Genomic DNA, 20,758 nt, shown 5'->3' on the forward strand with positions numbered 1-20,758 from the left:
CTGCACCGCGGTTTTCAGACCCGCTTTCCAGCACGTCGCCCAGGGTGCCAAAACGCCAACGCTGGTTGGTTGCTAAGGAACGGCGCAGCGCTCCCCGCGGTCTCGCTCTCGCCTCGCGAGACTTGGAGAGGCTCTTCCCGTGCTTTTCCCGCCAAACGCGAGGACGCGGCTGAGGCGAGGAGGCTGCCGCCATGGGCTTCCTGCAGGTGCTGGTCGTGGAGAACTTCAAGTCGTGGCGGGGCCGCCAGATCATCGGCCCCTTCAAGAGGTTCACCTGCATCATCGGCCCCAACGGCTCTGGTAACTGGGCACCTCGGGGTGGGACCAGAACTCCTCCACCCAGCCCAGTCGGCAACAATTTGTCTGAGGGGACTGAGGGGGTGTGAGGGCGGCCATGCGGCCTGGACTGCGGGGGGCCTCCAGTCCCCAACAGCTCCACCCTGAGTACCCAGCCCTCGACCGCCACACCCATACCCCTCCAGCGGCTCCTCACCCACCACTCCCATCCCTATCGGGTAGGCTCCTCTCCCTTAGGCCAGCTCCTTGCCCGCCACCCCCATCCCCGCAAGGTAGGCTCCTCGCCCTCCATGCTCACCCCCTTCTGGCCGGCTCCTCGCCCTCCACGCTCACCCCCGTCTGGCCGGCTCCTCGCCCTCCACGCCCATCCCCCACGGATTGGCTACTCGCCCTCCATGCTCATCCCCGTCTGGCTGGCTCCTCGCCCTCCACGCCCATCCCCGTCTGGCCGGCTCCTCGCCCTCCACGCTCACCCCCGTCTGGCCGGCTCCTCGCCCTCCACGCCCATCCCCCACGGATTGGCTACTCGCCCTCCATGCTCATCCCCGTCTGGCCGGCTCCTCGCCCTCCACGCCCATCCCCGTCTGGCCGGCTCCTCGCCCTCCACGCCCATCCCCCACGGATTGGCTCCTCGCCCTCCACCCCCATTCCCCGTTGGGCCGACTCCTCGCCCTCCACCCCCATGCACAATGGGCCGGCTCCTCGCCCAACTCCCCCATTCCCCTCGGCTGGCTCCTCGCCCTCCACGCCCATCACCCATGGGCTGGCTCCTCGCCCGCCTCTCCCATCCCCATCAGAGTGGCTCCTCGCACTCATCTGCCCGCCACCCCCATTCCCTTTCGGGCACACTCCTCGCCCTCCACCCCCATTCCCCATCGGGCAGGGGCCTCGCCCTTGCCCACCACCACCCCTCGGGCTGGGGCCTTGCCCCCGCCCTCCACCTCGCCTCTGCCCTGGCCCTCTTCTCCTTTGCCCCGGCTTCTCCTGCTCTGTGGGCTTCTTCTGCCCTCAGCCCTAGTCACCCTTTCCTTTAGTCCCCTTCCCCTTCTCATCCAAAGATTTAGTGGGAGGGAGATCTCAAGCGGGTCATTGGCTCCAAGGAGCCTGAACAACCATTTGGATCCAAGGAACCTTTGACCAGGAATATCGTGATAATGACCCTATTTATTGAACTTTTACTAAGTTCCTGGCACCACTATTTTTGTTTAATCCCAGCAAATAAGTGTCATCCCCATTTTATAGTTGAGGAAAGTGAGGTTCAGAGAGGCCCAGTGAGTTGCCAAGGTCTGCCAGTAAGTCGACCAGTTGAATCCAGGCCCTGCCAGGCTCCACATGGCACTATGATGGGAGACTGGAGGAGTCATGACCTGGAGCAGGTGCAGCGGGGCCTACAATGATAGTTGCCTCCAGATTGTTCCTAACAGTGCCTCTTCCCTTTGGCTCTCTCAGCCTAGATTTCCTTCCTTAGCCCAGGAATCAGATTTGAGTTTAATGGTAACCTCAATAAACTAATTTACTTGGCAGATATAAATAGAACACTTAAATTTGTGCTTTCCTGGCATACAAAATCTGGAGTATAATTATTGCGGAACTGGTGTGAAATTTATGTTGCCTTATAAAAGTAGCTCATGTTTAATGTTTTCCTTTGCACTTTCAGTATGTGTGAAAGAACACCTGAGCTCACAAATATTTACACATTTGAAATTTGCCTCTTCATATGTAATATCTGTCGTCATTCATACTTTATTGTGTTATCAGAGACATTGAAAAGATTACTATAAATACTTTTGCGTTCTTACCCTAACGTTCTTCACCTTTTACTGGTGGTTATGTGACAGGTTGCTCAATTATATTTTGTAACTCCAATAGTGGGATGCTTAGAATGAGTATCTGCATAAGGTCTTGAACTTCAGTCCACCTAAACTGCATGTCCATTACTATTCAAATCTTGTCAAAATGATGTTTTGAACCTTTTAAAACTAGTGCCAAACTTAAGTTAAAAATAATCTTATCTTAATTTAAAAATACAGATTATGATTAAAAACATATCTTAAGGTTACTGTGAAAATACCTTTACAAATTCCTCTTGCCCTTCCCCGGACCCACATGCCCTGGAAGCTCAGCTTCCTCTTGAGAATCACTGGTAACCTAGGGACTGTGTTTGTAACCACATAAAGCCAGTCATGGATTCTTTCAGCTTTGCCTTCAATACCATCTCTCCACAACAATTTTGGGCTTACTTATTACTGGATTTTGTCTTGGCTGTTCACATTCTTTTTGCCATATGAAGTCCAAAACTCAATGTAGTACTCATCCGTGACTAATTTAAAGGGTGGTAATTCATTTATATTCATTTGAACTCTTGTTAATAGATCTTTTATTAATCTCACAGAATTACTGGCACATTCAGATAGATTTTGTTAAGCCAATTGATCATTTCCTGTTATATTTTAATTTAGTTGGTCGTTCTTTTTATGATAATTTCGTATTGTCACCACCTGCCAAAACTCGACATGTTCTTAATTTGGGAGGGTAGTAAAGGAAAAAATTCAATTTTAATCTTGACCTTTATGTTTTCCAATCAGTTAGATTCAGCAAATAGTTGTTGCATATATATAGTGCTAGGAGCAAAAGAAGATATACAGAATAAGACAGCTTCTGTTCCTAAGGTACAGGGAGTGTAAGAAAATAACACTAGATACTCTGGTTTCTCTTCAGATTGTGTAAATCTTTTGCCTTTTACTAAAGATTCCCATGGAGAGAAACAACTCTTGAGTCTTAAACCAGTTTTTTGCGGCCCTGTTTCAGCAAGGCTAGTTACATTTTTTAAAGAAAGACTTTGCTTATTGTCTCTTTGTTAGACTTTTACTTAACTTTTTTATTGTCTTCTACCAAATAAGTTAAAGTTAATTGACTGATAGTTTAACCTATATTCAATTTAGTTAAGATAGAAACTGCTCAGTTTGTGAATTTATTTCATGAGCTTAATCTTGAGGGCAAGTGTTCTAGAATTAATAGTTCCGTCCATTCTATTTGCCACCTTGCAGATCGCTCTCTTACAGTCATCATTTTCTCCTTGGCTAGGTCATCTCCTGAAACAATGTGGTGAAGTGGATTTTAATATATTTAATCCAATAGATACAAAATATTTTAATGTGTAATCATTATAAAAGATTATTAATAAAATGTTTTCCTTTAAAAAAAAAAAGAGAGACTAGCACACTAATTGAGTTAGAAGGCCAGATAAAAGTATTTATGAAACTTTACACTAGGAAAATAAAACATTTGATTTGGGGAGGTACGGATAGGAAGAGGTGTAGATCAGGAAAGGTTTTCCAGAGAAGGTGGCATGTGAGTGGTACTCAAAGAGTAGAGTATTTTTCTAGGGTTTTGTGAAAGTCTATTTGTGGGACAGCTAATATTCCAAACTGGCCAGCATGTAGTGCATATCTAGGGAAGCAATAGAATATAAAGTTGTAATCCCCACATTTACTATACTTGGGTAAGAATTGCTTCTTTTTTTGCCTTTCTTGCATAGGCCAAACACATTGCCATTTCAGAGTGTTAGCTTTTGCTGGTCCTTGGGCTTAGAATGCTTTTCTCCCAGGATTTCATATGACTACCACCTTGATGAATTTTCCTTCATCCTTGATAAGTTCTCCCTGTTACAGCCAGTATATTACCAATCATGCCACTTCTCCACCCTTAATAGCCCTGTCCTCTTTATTGTCACTACCATCACTTTACTCAGGCTCTCATCTCTTTTTTAGATTAATGCAGGAACCTGTTTGCTGAGTTCCCAACCTTCAGGCTTATCCTACTTTAAATCCATGTGGCATGTTGCTACCAGAGTAGTCTTAATATGTTTCTGCAAGAAAGAAGATCCATTTTCTTTTCTTGATAGATGAGGAAAAGGCACTTGACAACATTCAGTATTCACTTCCATCAACAAGGTTTTCTCTGAATGGTGTGATTTTCAGATGATTATGTTTTCCCAATTCCCTATGTTGTAAGGTTTACTTTCTAACCAGGAAAGTGTTACTTTAAAAAAATACATTTTTGATAATTCATAATGGCTGCTGAATTCTTAAAAAATAATCTTTTATCATTACAAAAGCTGTATATATGCTTTGTGTAGAATTAGAAAACAAACAAGAATAAAAAAGTTAAATGGGGAGGGGGAGGGGGAAGATTGGATAAGGGGCATAAAAAATAAGTGATTTGTAACAATGAATATGCTAATAAAAATAAATTAGAAAAGAGTAAAATGATCATATTCCCACAATTCAGAGATTACTACTCTAATACCTAGGGCCATATCCATAAAGACTTTCTTAATGCAAACTTTTAAGAAATGAAAATGGGATTATCCAGTGCATACTGTTTTCTAACATTATTTTCAGGCACTTATCTTTGCCTTTTTAGTAAATGTTCATTTCATCTGTTGCACAGCTCAAATGTAGATTTCCCAATTGACTCTAAAAGGTTCTTTAACCAAACCATTTTCCAAACTAGAACCACATACTGCATCTGGTTGTGACATCCCTTAACTCTCTTTATTTAGCACAGACTTTTTGTTTATAACACTGAGTTGTTCAAGAGATTAGAATAAAGTTTTCCCACAAATATTTGGGTTTGTCTGATTGCTTCCTTATGGTGTCATTGAGTTTCTTTCCCTTTCCACTCTATTTCTGTGAAGTGGAATATACATCTAAAGAGTTGATGGATTAAATTAAACATTTTTGGCTAGACTCCATCATAGCTGATATTGTGTACTTCACATTGCATTATATCACATAATATCCGCTTGTTTTACCCTCAGTAATGCTTAAGATTGAACCCTGGGTTAGGATGGTGACAGTGATTTCTCTATTGTGTAGTTTTTCTCCTTCTTTCTAACTAGAAAGTCCAGTGTTACTTTGGTGTTATAAAAATGTTCTCTATTGACCGTGTACCTGATGGTTTTAATGCCAGTGAATAGTCTTTGAGTCAGCATTTCAGTAAGGTTTGCAAAATTAGGTTTTTCTAATTCTGTCATGCTTTCTACATGCAGGGGATGGTATTTCCCTGTGAAAAAGAGCTTTCCTTTGATAACTGGGGTTTTTTGATCAACCTAAAGTACAATTCAGATCCGAAGAGGGAGGCTGATGGGGGAGGTCACACACACACAAAAATAATAAATAAATACAAATACAGTTCACACTGGAAAAACAGGATAAATGCTTGCCCCTTTCCTTTTAATTAATATTTTCAAACGAAAGGTTTTTCATAGCTGCCTCAAATGGTGAAAATGTATTTTTCTCTTTTTGTTTTGTTAGTACATTACGGACTCATGGATTTTCATTGACGCAGTGTGTTTTAATCCACCAAAATCATTTTTGATGCTCATATTTTCATAATTTCATTCAGTTGGAATTCCTTCAAGCTGCTTCACGTGCTGTTTACTTTCTGAAGTATGATGTCCTAGTTCCCAGGCTTATCTTCAATTTTCCCTGCTTCAGACTTGGAATTAGCTAGTTCTCCAATGACTTCTCGTTCTTTTTAGTAGGAAAGGTGTTAGAGACCACCATGTGGCAACTAGAGGTACTCAGTGCATTCGGATCACATTGGTTCTGAACCATTTCAGTGTACAGGGCTAGAAAATACATGACGTACTCTTTTGGATATTTTTTTTTACAACAGCTTTATTGAGATATAATTTACATATCATAAAATATATCCTTTTAAAGTGCACTTTCAATGGTTTTTAGTTTATTCACAGAGTTGTACAACCATCAACAAATCACTATGTAATGTAATTCCATAACATTTTCATCACCCCCAAAGAAACCTTGTACCCATTAGTATTATTCACTGTCTGTTATCTCTTCTCTACCCAGCCCTCAGCACCTACTTTCTGTCATTATGGATTTACCTATTCTGGACATTTTTCTTGTTGTGAGTGAGTTTGAGCATCTTTTCATATGGTTAAGGGCCTTTTGTGTTTTTCTCTGAATTGCTGTTTATGTCCTTTGCCCATTTTCCTGTTAGGTTATTGTCTGAGAAATCTCTATAAATTATACTTGGGGGAAAAAAAACAAAAACAAAAAACTCCTTCAGTGGCTTCACATAATCTTCAACATAAAGTTTAATTCCTTTAATGTAGCCTATTGTAATTCTTACTTAACTTCCTCACCTTTCTCTCTTAGGATTCCCAACCTTGTAAGCTCTGCTCTACCTACATAGAATTACTTGCTTTCTTACAGGAATGGTACCATGGTCTCTCACTTCTTTGTACCTATGACCAAGCTTTCTCTTTTCCTGAATGGTATTTTACCCTCTGTATCCCCCTCTCTAAACTTTTAATTACCCTTGAAGACTTAGCCCACAGTTATCTCCTGTAAAGCCTACTCAGAGCCTCCAGTCATTAGTGCTTCTAAGTGCCTCTCTATAATACTTTGTGTTCATTTTATCTTAGGACTTATTAAAGAGAGTGTGTTAGAATTTCCTTCTTTTAGTGGAAAGAGTATAGGTTTTGGAATCAGACCCATCACTCCAAAACTTGAGTTGTTTGACTTTGAGCTTCTGTTTTTTTATTTGTAAAATGCAAATTAAATCTCTGTTTCCTAAGATTGTTGTACAGACAAAATAACAGATGTGAGGTGTCTGGCACAAAATAGGGTTCAATAAAAATTGACATTGTGCACTGTAAGCACCTTGGAGGAGTAAAAACATAAAATTACAGAAAAATTAGTTTAAAGATCTAATTGGCTTTTATTTGTGATTATAGAATCAGGCAGAACAACATTCTACAAAGCATAACAGAATGGTCATAACGGAACAGCTTGTTTTTCTAAGGTGGGACCAAGGAAACAGAAAAATTAAAACGAAGTGGATTGGTTAACATCAGGTTACTATAGGTTACTTTTTTGTGAGCATTGAAGTAGAGACTTCCTTATTATGCCGACTCAGGTTAGCTGAACTCTTTCTTAACGGTTGCTGTGAATCTCCTACTTTCAGGAAAAACTGGTCTATTTTGGGATTTGCCTGCTTCCTTAAAGTTTCTGTGTGATTATGTGGTACTTCTGTGAGTGACTCTGTTTTGATTTGGTCTGTTCTGCTGGGGCCTAGTGCTGGAGGCTATGCCAAAATATGGCCTCCCATAAATTTTGTTTAACAGTGAAAATCTACATGTTTGTATTTTTTAAAATTTATTTTATTTATTGAATCAAAATGGATTATACATGTTTTTGGGGTTGAACATTGAGATATGTCGATTAAATCACTATTACTATTATATATATTGTTACAAATTGTAATTATTCTTTATGCCCCTTGTCCAACCTCTCCCCTTCCCCCATCCCCTCCCCCCTCTCATTGCCCTAGATTTCTTCTCTCCTTCTGTAAGAATAATGGTTACTCTGTTAACTTGTTGCCTAGATGATCTGTCCAATGCTGAGAGATGTGATCAGGTCCCCCAATATTATCATAGAGCAGATGCTTCTTCTGTCACTCTGAAATGGGTTTTGTGGAAAGAGACATCCTCTTCTTTTCTTTTTCTCTGCTGGTGACTCTTCTTGTTTGAATGCACTCCAGTGGTTGGCAGACCATCTGCGTGGTGGCTGTGGCGTCTAGCTGCTTTTGCAGCAACCATGGTTATTATGGTGGCTGTGGTGGGCCACACACGTGGAGGTGCTGTTTTTGGCATGCTCCTTGTCACTGGCGGTATGCCTGGTTGTGGGGTGTGTTTGGTCCCCTTCTCCATGCCTCTGGTCCCTGGGCAGGCCCCAAGGTGCTGGCGCCATGTACCTGGTTGTGGGAGAGGGGTCCAGTCCCCTTCTCCATGTCCCAGGTCCCTGGGTGGGCCCCGAGGTACTGGTGCAGTGTGCCTGGTTGTGGGAGGAGGGTCTGGTCCCCTTCTCCATTCCATGGGACTGTGAGCGGGCCCCAAGGCACTGGCTTGGTTTCCCTGGTTGTGGGAGAGATGTCCAGTCCCCTTCTCCATGCCTCAGGTCCCCAGGCAGGCCCTAAAGCTCTGGCGCAGTGTACCTGGTTGTGGGAGAGAGGTCCGTTCCCCTTCTCCTTGCTCAGGTCCCCAGGCAGGTCCCAAGGTGCTGGCATGGTGTGCCTGATTGTGGGAGAGAGGTCCGATCCCCTTCTCCATGCCCTGGATCCCTGGGTAGGCTCTGAGGTGCTGGCACATTGTGCCTGGTTGTGAGAGGGTGGTCTGGTCTCCAACTCCATACCCTCGGTCCCTGGGTGAGCCCCAAGGTGCTGGCTCAGTGTGCCTGGTTGTGGCAGAGAGGTCCGGTCCCCTTCTTCTTGCCTCGGGTCCCTGGGCGGGTCCCAAGGTGCTGGCATGGTGTGCCTGGTTGTGGGAAAGCGGACCAGTCCCCTTCTCCATGCTTCAGGTCCCCAGGCTGACCCTGAAGCACTGGTGCGGTTTGCTTGGCAGTGGGAGTGGGGTCCGGTCCCCAGAACCAAGCTTCCAGTTCCCAGGCAGGCCCCAAGGTGCTGGTGGTGTGTCTGGCCCGGAATTAATTTTTTTGTCCTTTGCTTCTAACACAGGGGAACATCCTGTGGGAACCAGTACTTGAGCTGTGTGGTTGCTTAAATTGCTACTTTGCTGCTGTTTCCCTAGGGAAGGCTTTTTGTGCAGCACAGGTTATAATGGTTGACTTTATAGTTACTTCCGGCTCTCCAGAGACCTGGTAGATCTGTGTTCTGTAGAATCTCTGATCTGGGCCTGAGATTGTTCATCAAGCTGCACCCCATGCAATTCTGCATTCCTGACCAGTCTCCTCTGAGTTGTCCTGTGCTGATTGGGGGGCAGATCAGCTGTACTTGCTGTCCCAGTGTTCCCCTAGTGAGCCCGCCTCCCCCACCCCCATGCTCTAAACACTTCCCATAGGATAGGCCCTGCCCCAGTCCCTTGCGATGACTCACCGGCCTCTGAGTGGCTCCCTTTTTACATTTGTTCTGACTCCTCGCTCCTGCGTGGGTCCACGTGATCCCTATTAGGGGTCTTGCTGTCCTGGGGGCCGCCAAGGCCCTCTTCTCTCTTGCTGCCTCCAAGTAACTCCATCTGAAGGGCACAGCTGCGGCTTCTGCCGGCTCCTTCTCCATGCGCTCAGCAGCTCTGGCCTTATAGCAGCCACGGTCAGAAATGCTCAGAGAAGCTTTTTCTTTCTCTCCTCATAGTTTCTCCTGCCTTCATGAACTCCGTAGGTTTCTCCTCCTCTTCCCCTGAGCTCCAGCTGCTTCACCTTGGCTGATATTACATTTTTATAGGTGTAAATTTAGTTGATTGGTGGGAGAGAGTGACGCTGCAGACTGTCTATTCTGCCATCTTGATTGGATCTCCCCACGTTTGTGTTTTTAGCCCAGTACTTAGCAAAGTACCTGAAAAACAGGTGTTCAGAAAATGTTTGCAGAATAAATGAATGAATTTGAGGGGACAAGAGATTGAAAGTTGAAGAGTGCAGATAAGGAATTTCTTAAAAGTAAGGAGGATTTGAACTAGTAGAAGGGTGGTAAAGAAGCAGAAGAATGGGACAGTTATGTAGAATTGAAATGAAAAGGGACTTAGAGAATAATAGTATAATTTTTATATCTTTGAATACTTGATCCGTCTTTATCAAGTGATGATAGCCTAAGAGATAACTCTTTCAGAATCATTTTCCCGAGGTTGGTTCTAAATTATTTACAGTAGAAGTCCCCAATCTGATGATTATAAAACCTAACTTGATTGGCTCATTTTTTCGACATGATTGTTAAGCTAACACTAGCTGCAGGTAGGCACTTCATAAATGTTTTCTGTCCATCCTATCTGAAGTTGCCTCTCTTACTCCCTAGTTCATCAAACAGTTTATCTCCTTATACCTATTACAACATGTAAATTGTCTTTTCTGTTTACTCTCTGACTCTTTTTTTTTTTTTTTTTTTTGTCGTTTTTTCGTGACCGGCACTCAGCCAGTGAGTGCACTGGTCAGTCCTATATAGGATCCGAACCCGCGGCGGGAGCATCGCCGCACTCCCAGCGCAGCACTCTACCAAGTGCGCCACGGGCTCGGCCCTACTCTCTGACTCTTGACAGAATATCACCTTCATTAGTCACGGACCATATTAATTGAATGAGTGAATTTGGGTGGGGAAGTATTTGAGGCAGAATTTAAATAAGGATTGAGCAAAAAGTTTCTTTTTAGCTCTGTTACTGTCAGACTTAGTAATTCAATTCCATGAATGTTCATTTTGTCCATACATGCACTGTCTTACAACAGCTCCCCAAAAGCCACATTTTATACCTATTGGTTAACTGAGACTTAGCTAAATAAATTTGCAGCATGCTAACTACTTGTTCTTTTTGGAAAGATCCTTAATCTCTAAAACTAAGCCATATTTCTAGTGGCTGACGATATACCTTTCTCTTTGTTTATGTTACTTTCCTCCTTCTGGCGCTGAAATTTTAAATTGTTTGTGGATGTGCGGGAAGGAATGTGAGAAAGAAAAAATAAATAAATAGAGATGGTAATAGCTTCATGAATATTGCACCTTGGGAATTGTCTTAGAGGAAATTATGGGCTCATGGTTGGATAACAAATTTACCGTTGGGGTGGGGAATCCCCAAGACTACCCCCGGGTTCAGTGATTGGCTGGGAGAACTAACAGGATTCAGCACATTGTTATACTCAGGACTGTTTATTACAGTGAAAAGATACAAAGCAAACGCAGCAAAGGGAAAAGGCACGTGGGGCAAAGTCTGAGGAAACCAGGTGCAGGATTCTGAGTCCTCATCCACTGAAGTCATGTAGTACTCAAGTCATCCAGTAACAAGTTTACAGGTGTGAAATGTTTCCTACAATGGAACCTCACTAAAGCCTCAGTTTTGATAGGGAGATGGTCACACAGGTCCTCTCTGCCTAGCACATACCAAAATTCCAGACTCCTAGAAAGAACGCAGGTGTTACCATAAATCACATTGTTTGCACAAACATTTTAGGCACCATGAGCCATTCTGATCAGGAGATGGTAGAAACTCTCCCCAAATCCAAATCCCAGTCTTCAGTTGCCAGCCAGCATTGTAAGTAGGACTTTCAAAGGATAGCAGTCTCAGGCCTGCTGTATAACTTTTCGTAGCACCATCTCATACCAATGATAAATATTCTAGCAACCTTAGTTTAACCGTTGGGAAGAACCTGGGTTTAGTTAGCCTTATTATTATTATTTTTTTTTTTCAGTATGAGAGGGCTTAGTGCTGCACTGATGCTTTAGGTGATAGTTTCCATATTTATAAAATAAGGATAACTGAAAATTCAGAGGCATTAAATGATCATCTGTGGTGTAATAGCTAATAATGAAAAGAGCTGGGATTTAGATCCTTAAATATAGACTTCTTAATTTAGCTACCTACCATAGCTGCATAGGAGAAACAAGTACTCTAAGTAAAAATTTTCAGTCACATGCATTTTGAACATTGACAAGACAGAACTATTTAGACATGTGTATGGGCTGTATTTCATTTCCAGTCATGTCCTGATTTCTTCAGCTCTGGTCAAGGCTTATTATATTTAAGAATGAATGAATTTTTCTCTCTTTCCTTCCCAAGGAAAATCTAATGTAATGGATGCACTTAGTTTCGTAATGGGAGTGAAAACAGCTAATTTAAGAGTGAAAAATATTCAAGAACTTATTCATGGAGCACATATTGGAAAACCTGTTTCTTCTTCTGCAAGTGTAAAAATTGTGTATGTGGAGGAAAGCGGAGAGGAGAAAACATTTTCAAGGATTATCCGAGGTATTTTCTGTAGATTTTTGCTTATGTTATTTGATTTTTTAAGATTAAGTCAGATTGCCTGTTTTTACCTTCTTTGAAGGGTGATTATTGTTATTCTACTGGCATAGTGAACTAGAAGGTATTTTTTTTTCCTCTTCAATAGAAAATCTCAGAGGCAAGTAACAGAACCTATTTGATTCTCCACTAAGACTCTTCCTTAAGCAGACATAACGAGGGTACTTCAAAATCTTTCTACAAACTTTTTGACGTACCCTGGTATTTGTTCAAATCCCCCTCCTGTCAAATAGCATTTTGATATCTGGATATTTGGTTAAGATATAAGGAGCCTACTTTAAAGACAGAGAAGTTATAAAAGTTCTTCGTGAGGTTCTTAATGTTTATCTGGTTTTCATATGATGAACTAATTACATGCATACTTTTGGCTTGTATAGACAGTTTTTCTTACCTAGAAAAGCAACTTGAGTGAAATGTTTGAATTTGTATTTTGTGATTTATTCATGAATTCCCTGTGTTGTCGGAATAAACAAGATTGAGCGTTGCTTATGTTTTTTTTTTTTTTTTTATCCTGTGCTAGGATTTCACAGAGCCTCTATAAATAGGTGTTTTTGTTTTTGTTTTGTTGTTAATATTCAGTGTCCACCAGAATATTTCTAATGTATAAATGCTGTCTTATTAACCTCCCCAAATTCAATCATAGATGATTTTAGAAGTACTTATTGTACACTTGTACCTTAATGTGTAATTTAAATATCTCACCACTTTATCCCCCAGATATATTCATTGGCTAGTTTTCTCACTTGTTTAGATTTTTTAACTCAAACATTACCATCTCAGTAAGGATTACTTTGTCCACCCTATTTAAAATTGCAAAGCCTATTCCCCCTACACAGAAACTTCCATTCTACCTTCCCAGCTCATTTTTACTCCTTAGCACTTACGACTTTCTCACATACTATTTATTTTTCTTGCATATCTTATTTTTGTTTGTCTTTCTGACTAGGATATAAGCTCCTTGAGATCAGAAACATTTATCTGTTTTGTTCACTGCTGTAGAATAGTCCTTGGCATATACGAGGGTCCTGCAAAAAGTTTATAGAAAGATTTGTGTTATCTTTCAATTCTATTTTTCCATGAACTTTCTGAAGTACCCTCCTAATACACACTCAATATTTGTTGGCTGATTAAATGCAATTATTAACATGTATATGATTATATTATTGCATGCCTGGCCATTTTAATAACAAAAATAATTTTATTAAACTTCATTGGTTGTGGAGATATGTCTGATATTTATGTTTCCTATTTATATTTATCCTTTAATATTAGGGGGATGCTCAGAATTTCATTTTGATGATAATCCCGTGAGTCGTTCTGCTTACACAGCAGAGTTGGAGAAGATAGGCATAATTGCCAAAGCACGAAACTGCCTAGTTTTTCAGGTAAGTAGCTGTAGAAGTTCACTGGATTCATAGTTCTGAAAATACATCACTATATTTTATATGTTCGTGTGCTTTACTTTTTAAAAAGGGAACTGTAGAGTCGATTGCCATGAAAAAACCCAAAGAAAGAACCCAGTTTTTTGAGGAAATCAGCGGCTCAGGAGAACTGATACGAGAATATGAGGAAAAGAAAAGAAAGTTACAAAAAGCTGAAGAGGATGCACAGTTTAATTTTAATAAGAAAAAAAACTTAGCTGCAGAGTGCAAACAAGCAAAATTAGAGAAAGAAGAGGTAAGGTGTCATGAAGATGTAACCAAGTAAGTGTTAGATACAAAAACTTTCTATTAGAATTGCTAGGTATTGGCTTGGAATTACTAAGAAGATTTCCTTAAAAATATAAGAAAAATAAAGCCCAATATTCAGTAAAGATAAACTTTTGGATATCTCTTTCACTATTTGGGTATTTGGGTTCTTAATCCCAAATAGGCAGGTCAGCCTGAACTACAAAAATGTCTGATTTTCTCGACTAAAAACACGCTTGATAGGTTTATATCTTATGTAGCAGAGGCTCTGGAACTTCTGGATCTTGACCCCCTTACACACTTAAAAACTATTGAGGACCACAAAGAGTTTTTGGACACATGGATTTTATTTCCCAATCCTTATTGTATTTGAAATCAAAACTAGAAATTTTAAAATTAGATGTAATGGTCCATGTAAAAAATACCAATAATAAACTCATTACATGTTAACATAAATAACATTGTTATGAAAAATAACTACATTTTCCAAACAAATTAATTAGAAGAGCAACATTATTTTGCATTTATATGGTCTCCTTAATGTCTGGCTTAATAGAAGACAGCTAACTTCTCATAAATACTTAGCATTAAATCTTTTTGTGCTAAGGCCTAGCAGTTTTAGCCACCATTGGTTTTTACACCATCAGTGCAAATGTCAACACACTGAAAAAGGAAACTGATGTCTTAGTATTATTAAGAAAATAGTTTTGTCATCAGGGACTCTCTAAAAGGGTTTTGGGGACCCCTAAAATGCTGTGGTATTTCTCGGTGCCCTTCACAATGCCTAGTATGAGGGGTCATGAAGTTAGTGGAAAGATTTGTATTATTTTTTATCTCCCTTTTTCCATGAACTTTTTGAGGTCCTGAATAGTGTGCCTTGTCTATGGTTGGTAATCGCTTGCATTTAGAGTGATCTTTTTCAAATGCAAATCATCCTGTCTTTCCGTTGAATAAAACCTTCCAGTGTAGTGCTTCCCACTGCTCTGAGAATCTAGTCTCCTTTCCTGCCTACTGATCTGGTCCGTGTTCACCTCTCAAAACTTAACTTCCTCTATTTTGCTACCCTGTTACCTTTGTTATATGTTGAATACACTAAGCTCCCTTTTATCCTGGAGCTTTTGCTACTTCCTCTGCCTAGATAACTTTATGCTTGTTTTTTGCATGGCTGGTACTCTCATACAAGTCTTTATAAAAAAGCCATTTTCTTTTCTCAAGCAGGCATTTGCTGTCCACCGTCCCCACCCCCTGCCCCAATCTAAATTAGCATCCCCTCTTGGACATCACCCTGTATTGTTTCTTTTGTAAAATATATTGCTGTACAAAATGATCTTGCTTATTATGTGTTTGTTTGTTTATTCTCTGATTCTTCTTCCTCCACCCCGCCCTATTCAAATAACTGGAATATAAGCTTTACAAGAGCACGGACAGTCTGTCTAGTTCTTCACTATACTCCCAGCAGCACATAGAACAGGGCCTAGCACATAGTAGATACTCAATAAATATTTAAGGAAATAAATGAGAAGTGGATATGTTTCTTATTAGTGGTTGTATTAGTCCGTTTTGTGTTTGTTGCTATAACAATACCTGAGACTGGGTAATTTATAAAGAGCAGAGGTTTATTTGCTTATGATTCTGGGACAGCTGCATTTGGTGTAGGCCTCAGGCTGCTTCTACTCATGGTGGACAGCAACAGGCAGCTGGTGGGGACAAGCAGATCACATGGTGAGAGGAAGCAAGAGAATGCAGAGAGAGAGACAGACTCTCCTCTTCTTTTAAAGCCCTCAGAACCACACCCCTCACCACCGTTTTTACCACTGCACTGGTCCTACAATCCAATCACCTCTTCAAGGCTCTACCTTTCAATTACCATAATACGATTTCCCACCCTCTTACCAGTCACAGTGGGGCTAAGTTTCTAATATATAAAAGTTGAGGAATACAGTTCAAGCTTCAGTGAGATTTGGGGGGACACAATGCAGTCCACTACAGTGTGGAAAATCTCTGTTTCTTCATATTTTTTCATGTGTATACGTGTCCTTCGTTTTGTCAGTAAAAAGGGGTGGCAGCAGTGAAAGACTGCAGTAGTCACAGTGTAGTGAAATAACTTATAAAATTACAGAAGTTGAAACATGATAAGGACAATTAGAATAGGCCAACTTCCTAATTTTTTACAACATCCTGGAGGATGACCATTTAGTTGTTACTTGAAATTCTTCATTGGTTAGGAGCTCTCCTCTTGATAGACTTCATTCCTTTATTTCTTTATTAATAGCATCAGTGTTAAGGAAATTCTTCCTCTTTACCTATAATTAAGAACTATAATAGTCCTATTAGTTCCATCAGTAGGAAAATCACTTCCTGTAGCAGGAATTTTACCTGGAATCCTTGAATTTAAAGTTGCTAGGGACCGTACAAGTTACATGATGCTCTTCCTTCAGTTTACAAATGAGGAGGCTGATGCTAGAAATGTTAATGGACTTGCCAAACTCCTCAAGACAGAAATGGGATTAGGAGCCGGGTTAGGGGTGCCACTCCATTGTTCTTACCAGCACACCACTGAGTGCATGAATACAAAATTAATGGTTTCCTGGTTTAATTTAGAAGTGTATTCAGCAACCTTCCCTAAATAATGCTACTTTTGGCAAGAATAGTGTTTCTTAGTGACATAAATGAAAATTCGTTAGAGATCATTTATTGGTACAGTCGTTGGGTTTATGAAAGGTCAGCTTAAATATCCTCACTTTTTACTACTGTTGAATTGTACTGTTTTATAGGCAGAGCGTTACCAGAGTCTCCGTGAAGAACTGAAATTAAACAAGATACAACTACACCTTTTCCAACTGTATCACAATGAGAAGAAAATTCGTTTTCTGAATTCTGAGTTAGAGCGTGTGAATAAGGATTTGAGTGTCAGAAAACAGTCTCTTTCTCATCATGCAAACATAATTAAAGCCAAGAAAAAGGAACGTGGCATGCTAACCAGACAACTACAACAGACAGAAAAAGAAGTAAAGTGAGTTTTTAAAATTAGGTAGTAATAGTTGGGTTTTATGTAGATTGACAGAAAATAAAAAATAAATGACACTTTGAACGTTGACTTTTTGAAATAAGCTTTTTACTTTGGAATACTTTTAAATATACAGAAAAATTATAAAGATAGTACAGAGTTCCTATATTCCCTACACTGTCTCTCCTGTTATTAACATCTTAGTGTGATATATTTGTCAGAATTAATAAAGCAGTATTGGGCCATTATTATTAACTTAAGTTCATACTTTATTCCTATCTTCTGAGTTTTTGCCTAATGTCCTTATTCTAATCCGGAATACTGTATTATATTTAGTTGTCTGTCTCCTTCAGTTTCTCTTTGAAGCTATAACCCTTTCTCAGCCTTTTCTTGTTTTTGATGAGTTCGATTGGTCAGGTTTTTTGTAGAATGTCCCTCAATTGGGATTTGTCTGATAATTTTCTTATAATTAGACTGGGGTTGTGAGTTTTGGGTAGGAAGACCACAGAAAGAAAATGCCATTCTCAACATATGGTATCAGAATGTCAACATCTTATAGATGATACAGGATATATCATATTCTATGTTATGTAATATCAACATGATATCGCTATTCATGTTGACCTGGATCACCTGACTTTGTCAGGTTTCTCCGTTACAAAGGTCTTCTTTTATCTTCTGCCTTTTCATACTATAGTCTTTGGGAGGAAGTCACTAGGCAGAGCCCAAACCTGAGGAACGGGGAGGTTCGTTCTACCTGTCAAGGGCAGAGCATCTACATAATTTATATAGAATTCGTCTACATGGGAGATTCGTCTCTTATTTGTTTATTCAATTATTTATTCCTATCAGTATGGATTTGTGGATATTTGTGGTTATAATCTAATACTACATTGCTTATTCTGTTGCTGAGAATACTGCAGTTTAGATTATCGAGAACTCTTATTTGGCTCCCATGTGCCTTTGACATGTCCCCATCATAGTGATTTTGGTTTTGGAGCAATTCCTTACTTTTTTGGCACTACAAGATGTTCCAGGCTCATTTTATAGGGGCCAGTCCTGGAATTGGCCTGCCCTAGTCTATATGAGCTTGCTCAGGGGTCAGTAATTTCTTCAAGGAGTTCTGGTCCTTTTATTCATATTAGCAACTAAACATCTGGGTGCTAGGTGTGCTCTTTGCTTCTGGATGTCCTTGTTTCTAGGCGTCTCAGCTGACAGAACTGGGAAATATGTGTGTGTAGAGTAACTCTTGTAAATACACATATCTAAATATTTCCATACATCGTCATCTGTATCTTCATTGAACTAAACATGAGTTCATACTGTCTCTCCATTTTAATCCATTAACACATGGATCACTCTAGCCTTCTCTTGCTTATTTATAACCTCCCAATTCAACAGTGAGAAACCTGGCTTCCGCAATCTGTCATCCATTTGCATTAGTCCGGTAATGATGTATAGCAGTATCAGAATTGTTCACCCATACCTCCATAGGAAGCAACTTTATAACTGGAGTACAACCCCTCAGTATGGTTGTTTAAACATTTGTAATTCTTTTGTCACATTCTATTCCGTCTAGGATCCCTCTAAGTGATTTTTTAAAAATTTTGCTTACATTAAGGTTCACCCTTGGTGCTGTCAAGTTCCATAGGTTTTGATAAATTCATAGTGTCATGTGTCATCACAATATCATACAGAGTAGTTTAACCACTCTTAAAAAGTGCCCTATGCTTCATCTGTTTAACCCTCTACCTGACCTCGCCCAACTTCTGGCAGCCACTAATCTGCTTATAGTCTGAAAGTTAATTTTTAGAATTTATTTTTTAATGTGATTTAATCAAAAGGACTTCTTCCCTTTATATATTAAAAAAAATAATTTTCTTTAAAGCAAACTTTTTTTTCTTTTTAGATCTCTTGAAGCACTTTTAATTCAGAAGAGGCCTCAATACATTAAAGCCAAAGAAAATACTTCTCACCACCTCAAAAAATTAGATATTGCTAAGAAATCAATAAAGGACAGTGAAAAACAATGTTCTGAAGAGGAAGATGACATAAGAGCCCTGGAGACAGAGCTGGTTGATTTAGATCGTGCATGGAGAAGTTTTGAAAAGCAGATTGAGGAAGAAATCATACATAAAGTTCGAGACATAGAACTGGAAGCCAGTCGGGTGAAAAATTCAACATATGACAAATCTTTTCTGTCTATTGTTTCCACTTCTCCTTTCAATTAGAAAACATTTAAAGGATGTTCTCTCTGTTTGATACTTTAAGAGAGTATCCTCAGAATGTAAATTATGGGGATTTAAATTTTTCAGCCTATACACAGAATCTAAATTTATTCTTCAGACTAAGCTATTTTTTATAAGATTAGATGGCATTATAACACTTCTTAGTTAAAGTCCTAGAAATTACTTCAACAAGGTTACATGATGTCATTTTGTAGTATAGAAGTTAGGTAATTAAGTTATTGTTTTTAAGGTAGTTATTGTTCTCCTCTCATGATATTATAAAAACTTAAAGGTCAGATATACGCGGCTTTGAAGAGACATCATTTAATTGACAGGAGGGAAATCGGTTACTTAAGGTGACTTAAAATGTTCAGTGATAAATTAATATCCAACTTAGTATATGGGATTTAATTGTAATAAATCAAGAGTAGATATCCAAGTATACGTAGCTGGGAGTTTTGGATATTTTCTCAACTAAATTTTTATCATTTATCTCTTTGTTCATTTTATGATAATCTTATGTCACACTATATGTACCAAAGTAATATTGACTATATAAGTAAGAAAGTAATATATCATTTTTTCTAGATTCCCCTTTCTCTTTTAAGATTTTCTGACAGAAATGTTATTATAGGATTTGTTTTGAATACCTTGTTGCTCTATATAAGGTTTTAAATAAAGAGGGTTTTATATTATGTTCACATTATTTTACCTGTATAAGATGGCCAATATGATGCAATGCATATAAAACAATCTTTTGATAAGATTATCTGCTCGTATCATATAAAGAATTTCCCGTCATGTTTCTTTAAATGAGTTAGCAATGTTTCAATGCTATTTTTACAGGTGGATCATTATAACGAACTTAAGGATCAAGTAAGAATGAAAGTAGCTGTAATGGCGCAACAACTGGAAAACCTGCTGTGGGAACAGAAGGTGGAGGAAGACAGGCTGGCATTTGAAAAGGGGAGGCATGGTGAAGTTCAGGTACCTCAGTTTGTGCCGTGATGATTTGGGATTATCCTCAGTGACATTTTATTCGCTTTTTGTACTAATATTTAAATATATAAATGGATTTACATCAAACATAAGCAATTAAAAATTTTCTGTATTACCTGATATGCTGCTTAGTATTATTTAGGTGATCTTTTATATTTAAAATATATTTGTCTGCCTTCCTCCTCTACAATGTAAACTCTACGAGAGCAGGGATATTTGTTTTATTCACAGATGCATCCCAAGCACCAAGAATAGTTCCTTTTCCACAGCTGATAGTCAATAAATATTTGTTGGATTACTGTAATTTACAGATGAGGGGATCAAAGGACAAAATGATTAAGCTAACTTGGCTAAGGTCATAAGTGGAGGAACTGGGATTTAATTCCAGACACTTTGTCTTCAGAGTGAATCTCCTTCACCCTTATAGTACACCATCTCATTTTAGTGTTTGCGATTTGGGAGATGAAAATACAAATATGGAAGTTGCTGTATATGATAGTCCTGTGAGTAGAAGAGATGGCGGTTTGTGCCAGGAGAAAAACAAAGATAGTAACAGAGCAGGAAATATTTTTAAAACATTTGTATAATTGGATAATTTGTATCACATTATAAAAGTACACACTGATTTCTAAAAATACATATTTCACATTTTTGCCTTTGTGCATGTTAATTTCTTTCTGGAGTAACCTATTCATCTTCAAATGTTAAGTTA

At 39.6% G+C, this 20,758-nt stretch overlaps 1 protein-coding gene and 1 non-coding gene across 2 annotated transcripts in view; both read left to right on the forward strand.

Annotated features, from left to right (window-relative positions):
• The first annotated feature begins 191 nt into the window (after positions 1-191).
• Positions 192-20,758, forward strand: part of LOC134368549 (structural maintenance of chromosomes protein 1B-like) — a 76,136-nt gene continuing 55,569 nt past the window's right edge. The window contains exons 1-7 of the mRNA XM_063084983.1: positions 192-300; positions 11,882-12,070; positions 13,397-13,509; positions 13,598-13,801; positions 16,587-16,825; positions 18,729-18,987; positions 19,894-20,034. Of these exons, the coding sequence (XP_062941053.1) occupies positions 192-300; positions 11,882-12,070; positions 13,397-13,509; positions 13,598-13,801; positions 16,587-16,825; positions 18,729-18,987; positions 19,894-20,034 (1,254 nt within the window). The remainder of the gene's footprint in view (positions 301-11,881; positions 12,071-13,396; positions 13,510-13,597; positions 13,802-16,586; positions 16,826-18,728; positions 18,988-19,893; positions 20,035-20,758) is intronic.
• On the forward strand, positions 2,996-3,112 carry LOC134368743 (U5 spliceosomal RNA). Its single transcript, XR_010022454.1, has one exon. It is a non-coding gene; the product is annotated as a U5 spliceosomal RNA (small nuclear RNA).

This window comes from Cynocephalus volans, chromosome X (genome assembly GCF_027409185.1).
Source record: "Cynocephalus volans isolate mCynVol1 chromosome X, mCynVol1.pri, whole genome shotgun sequence".
Lineage (NCBI taxonomy): Eukaryota > Metazoa > Chordata > Mammalia > Dermoptera > Cynocephalidae > Cynocephalus > Cynocephalus volans.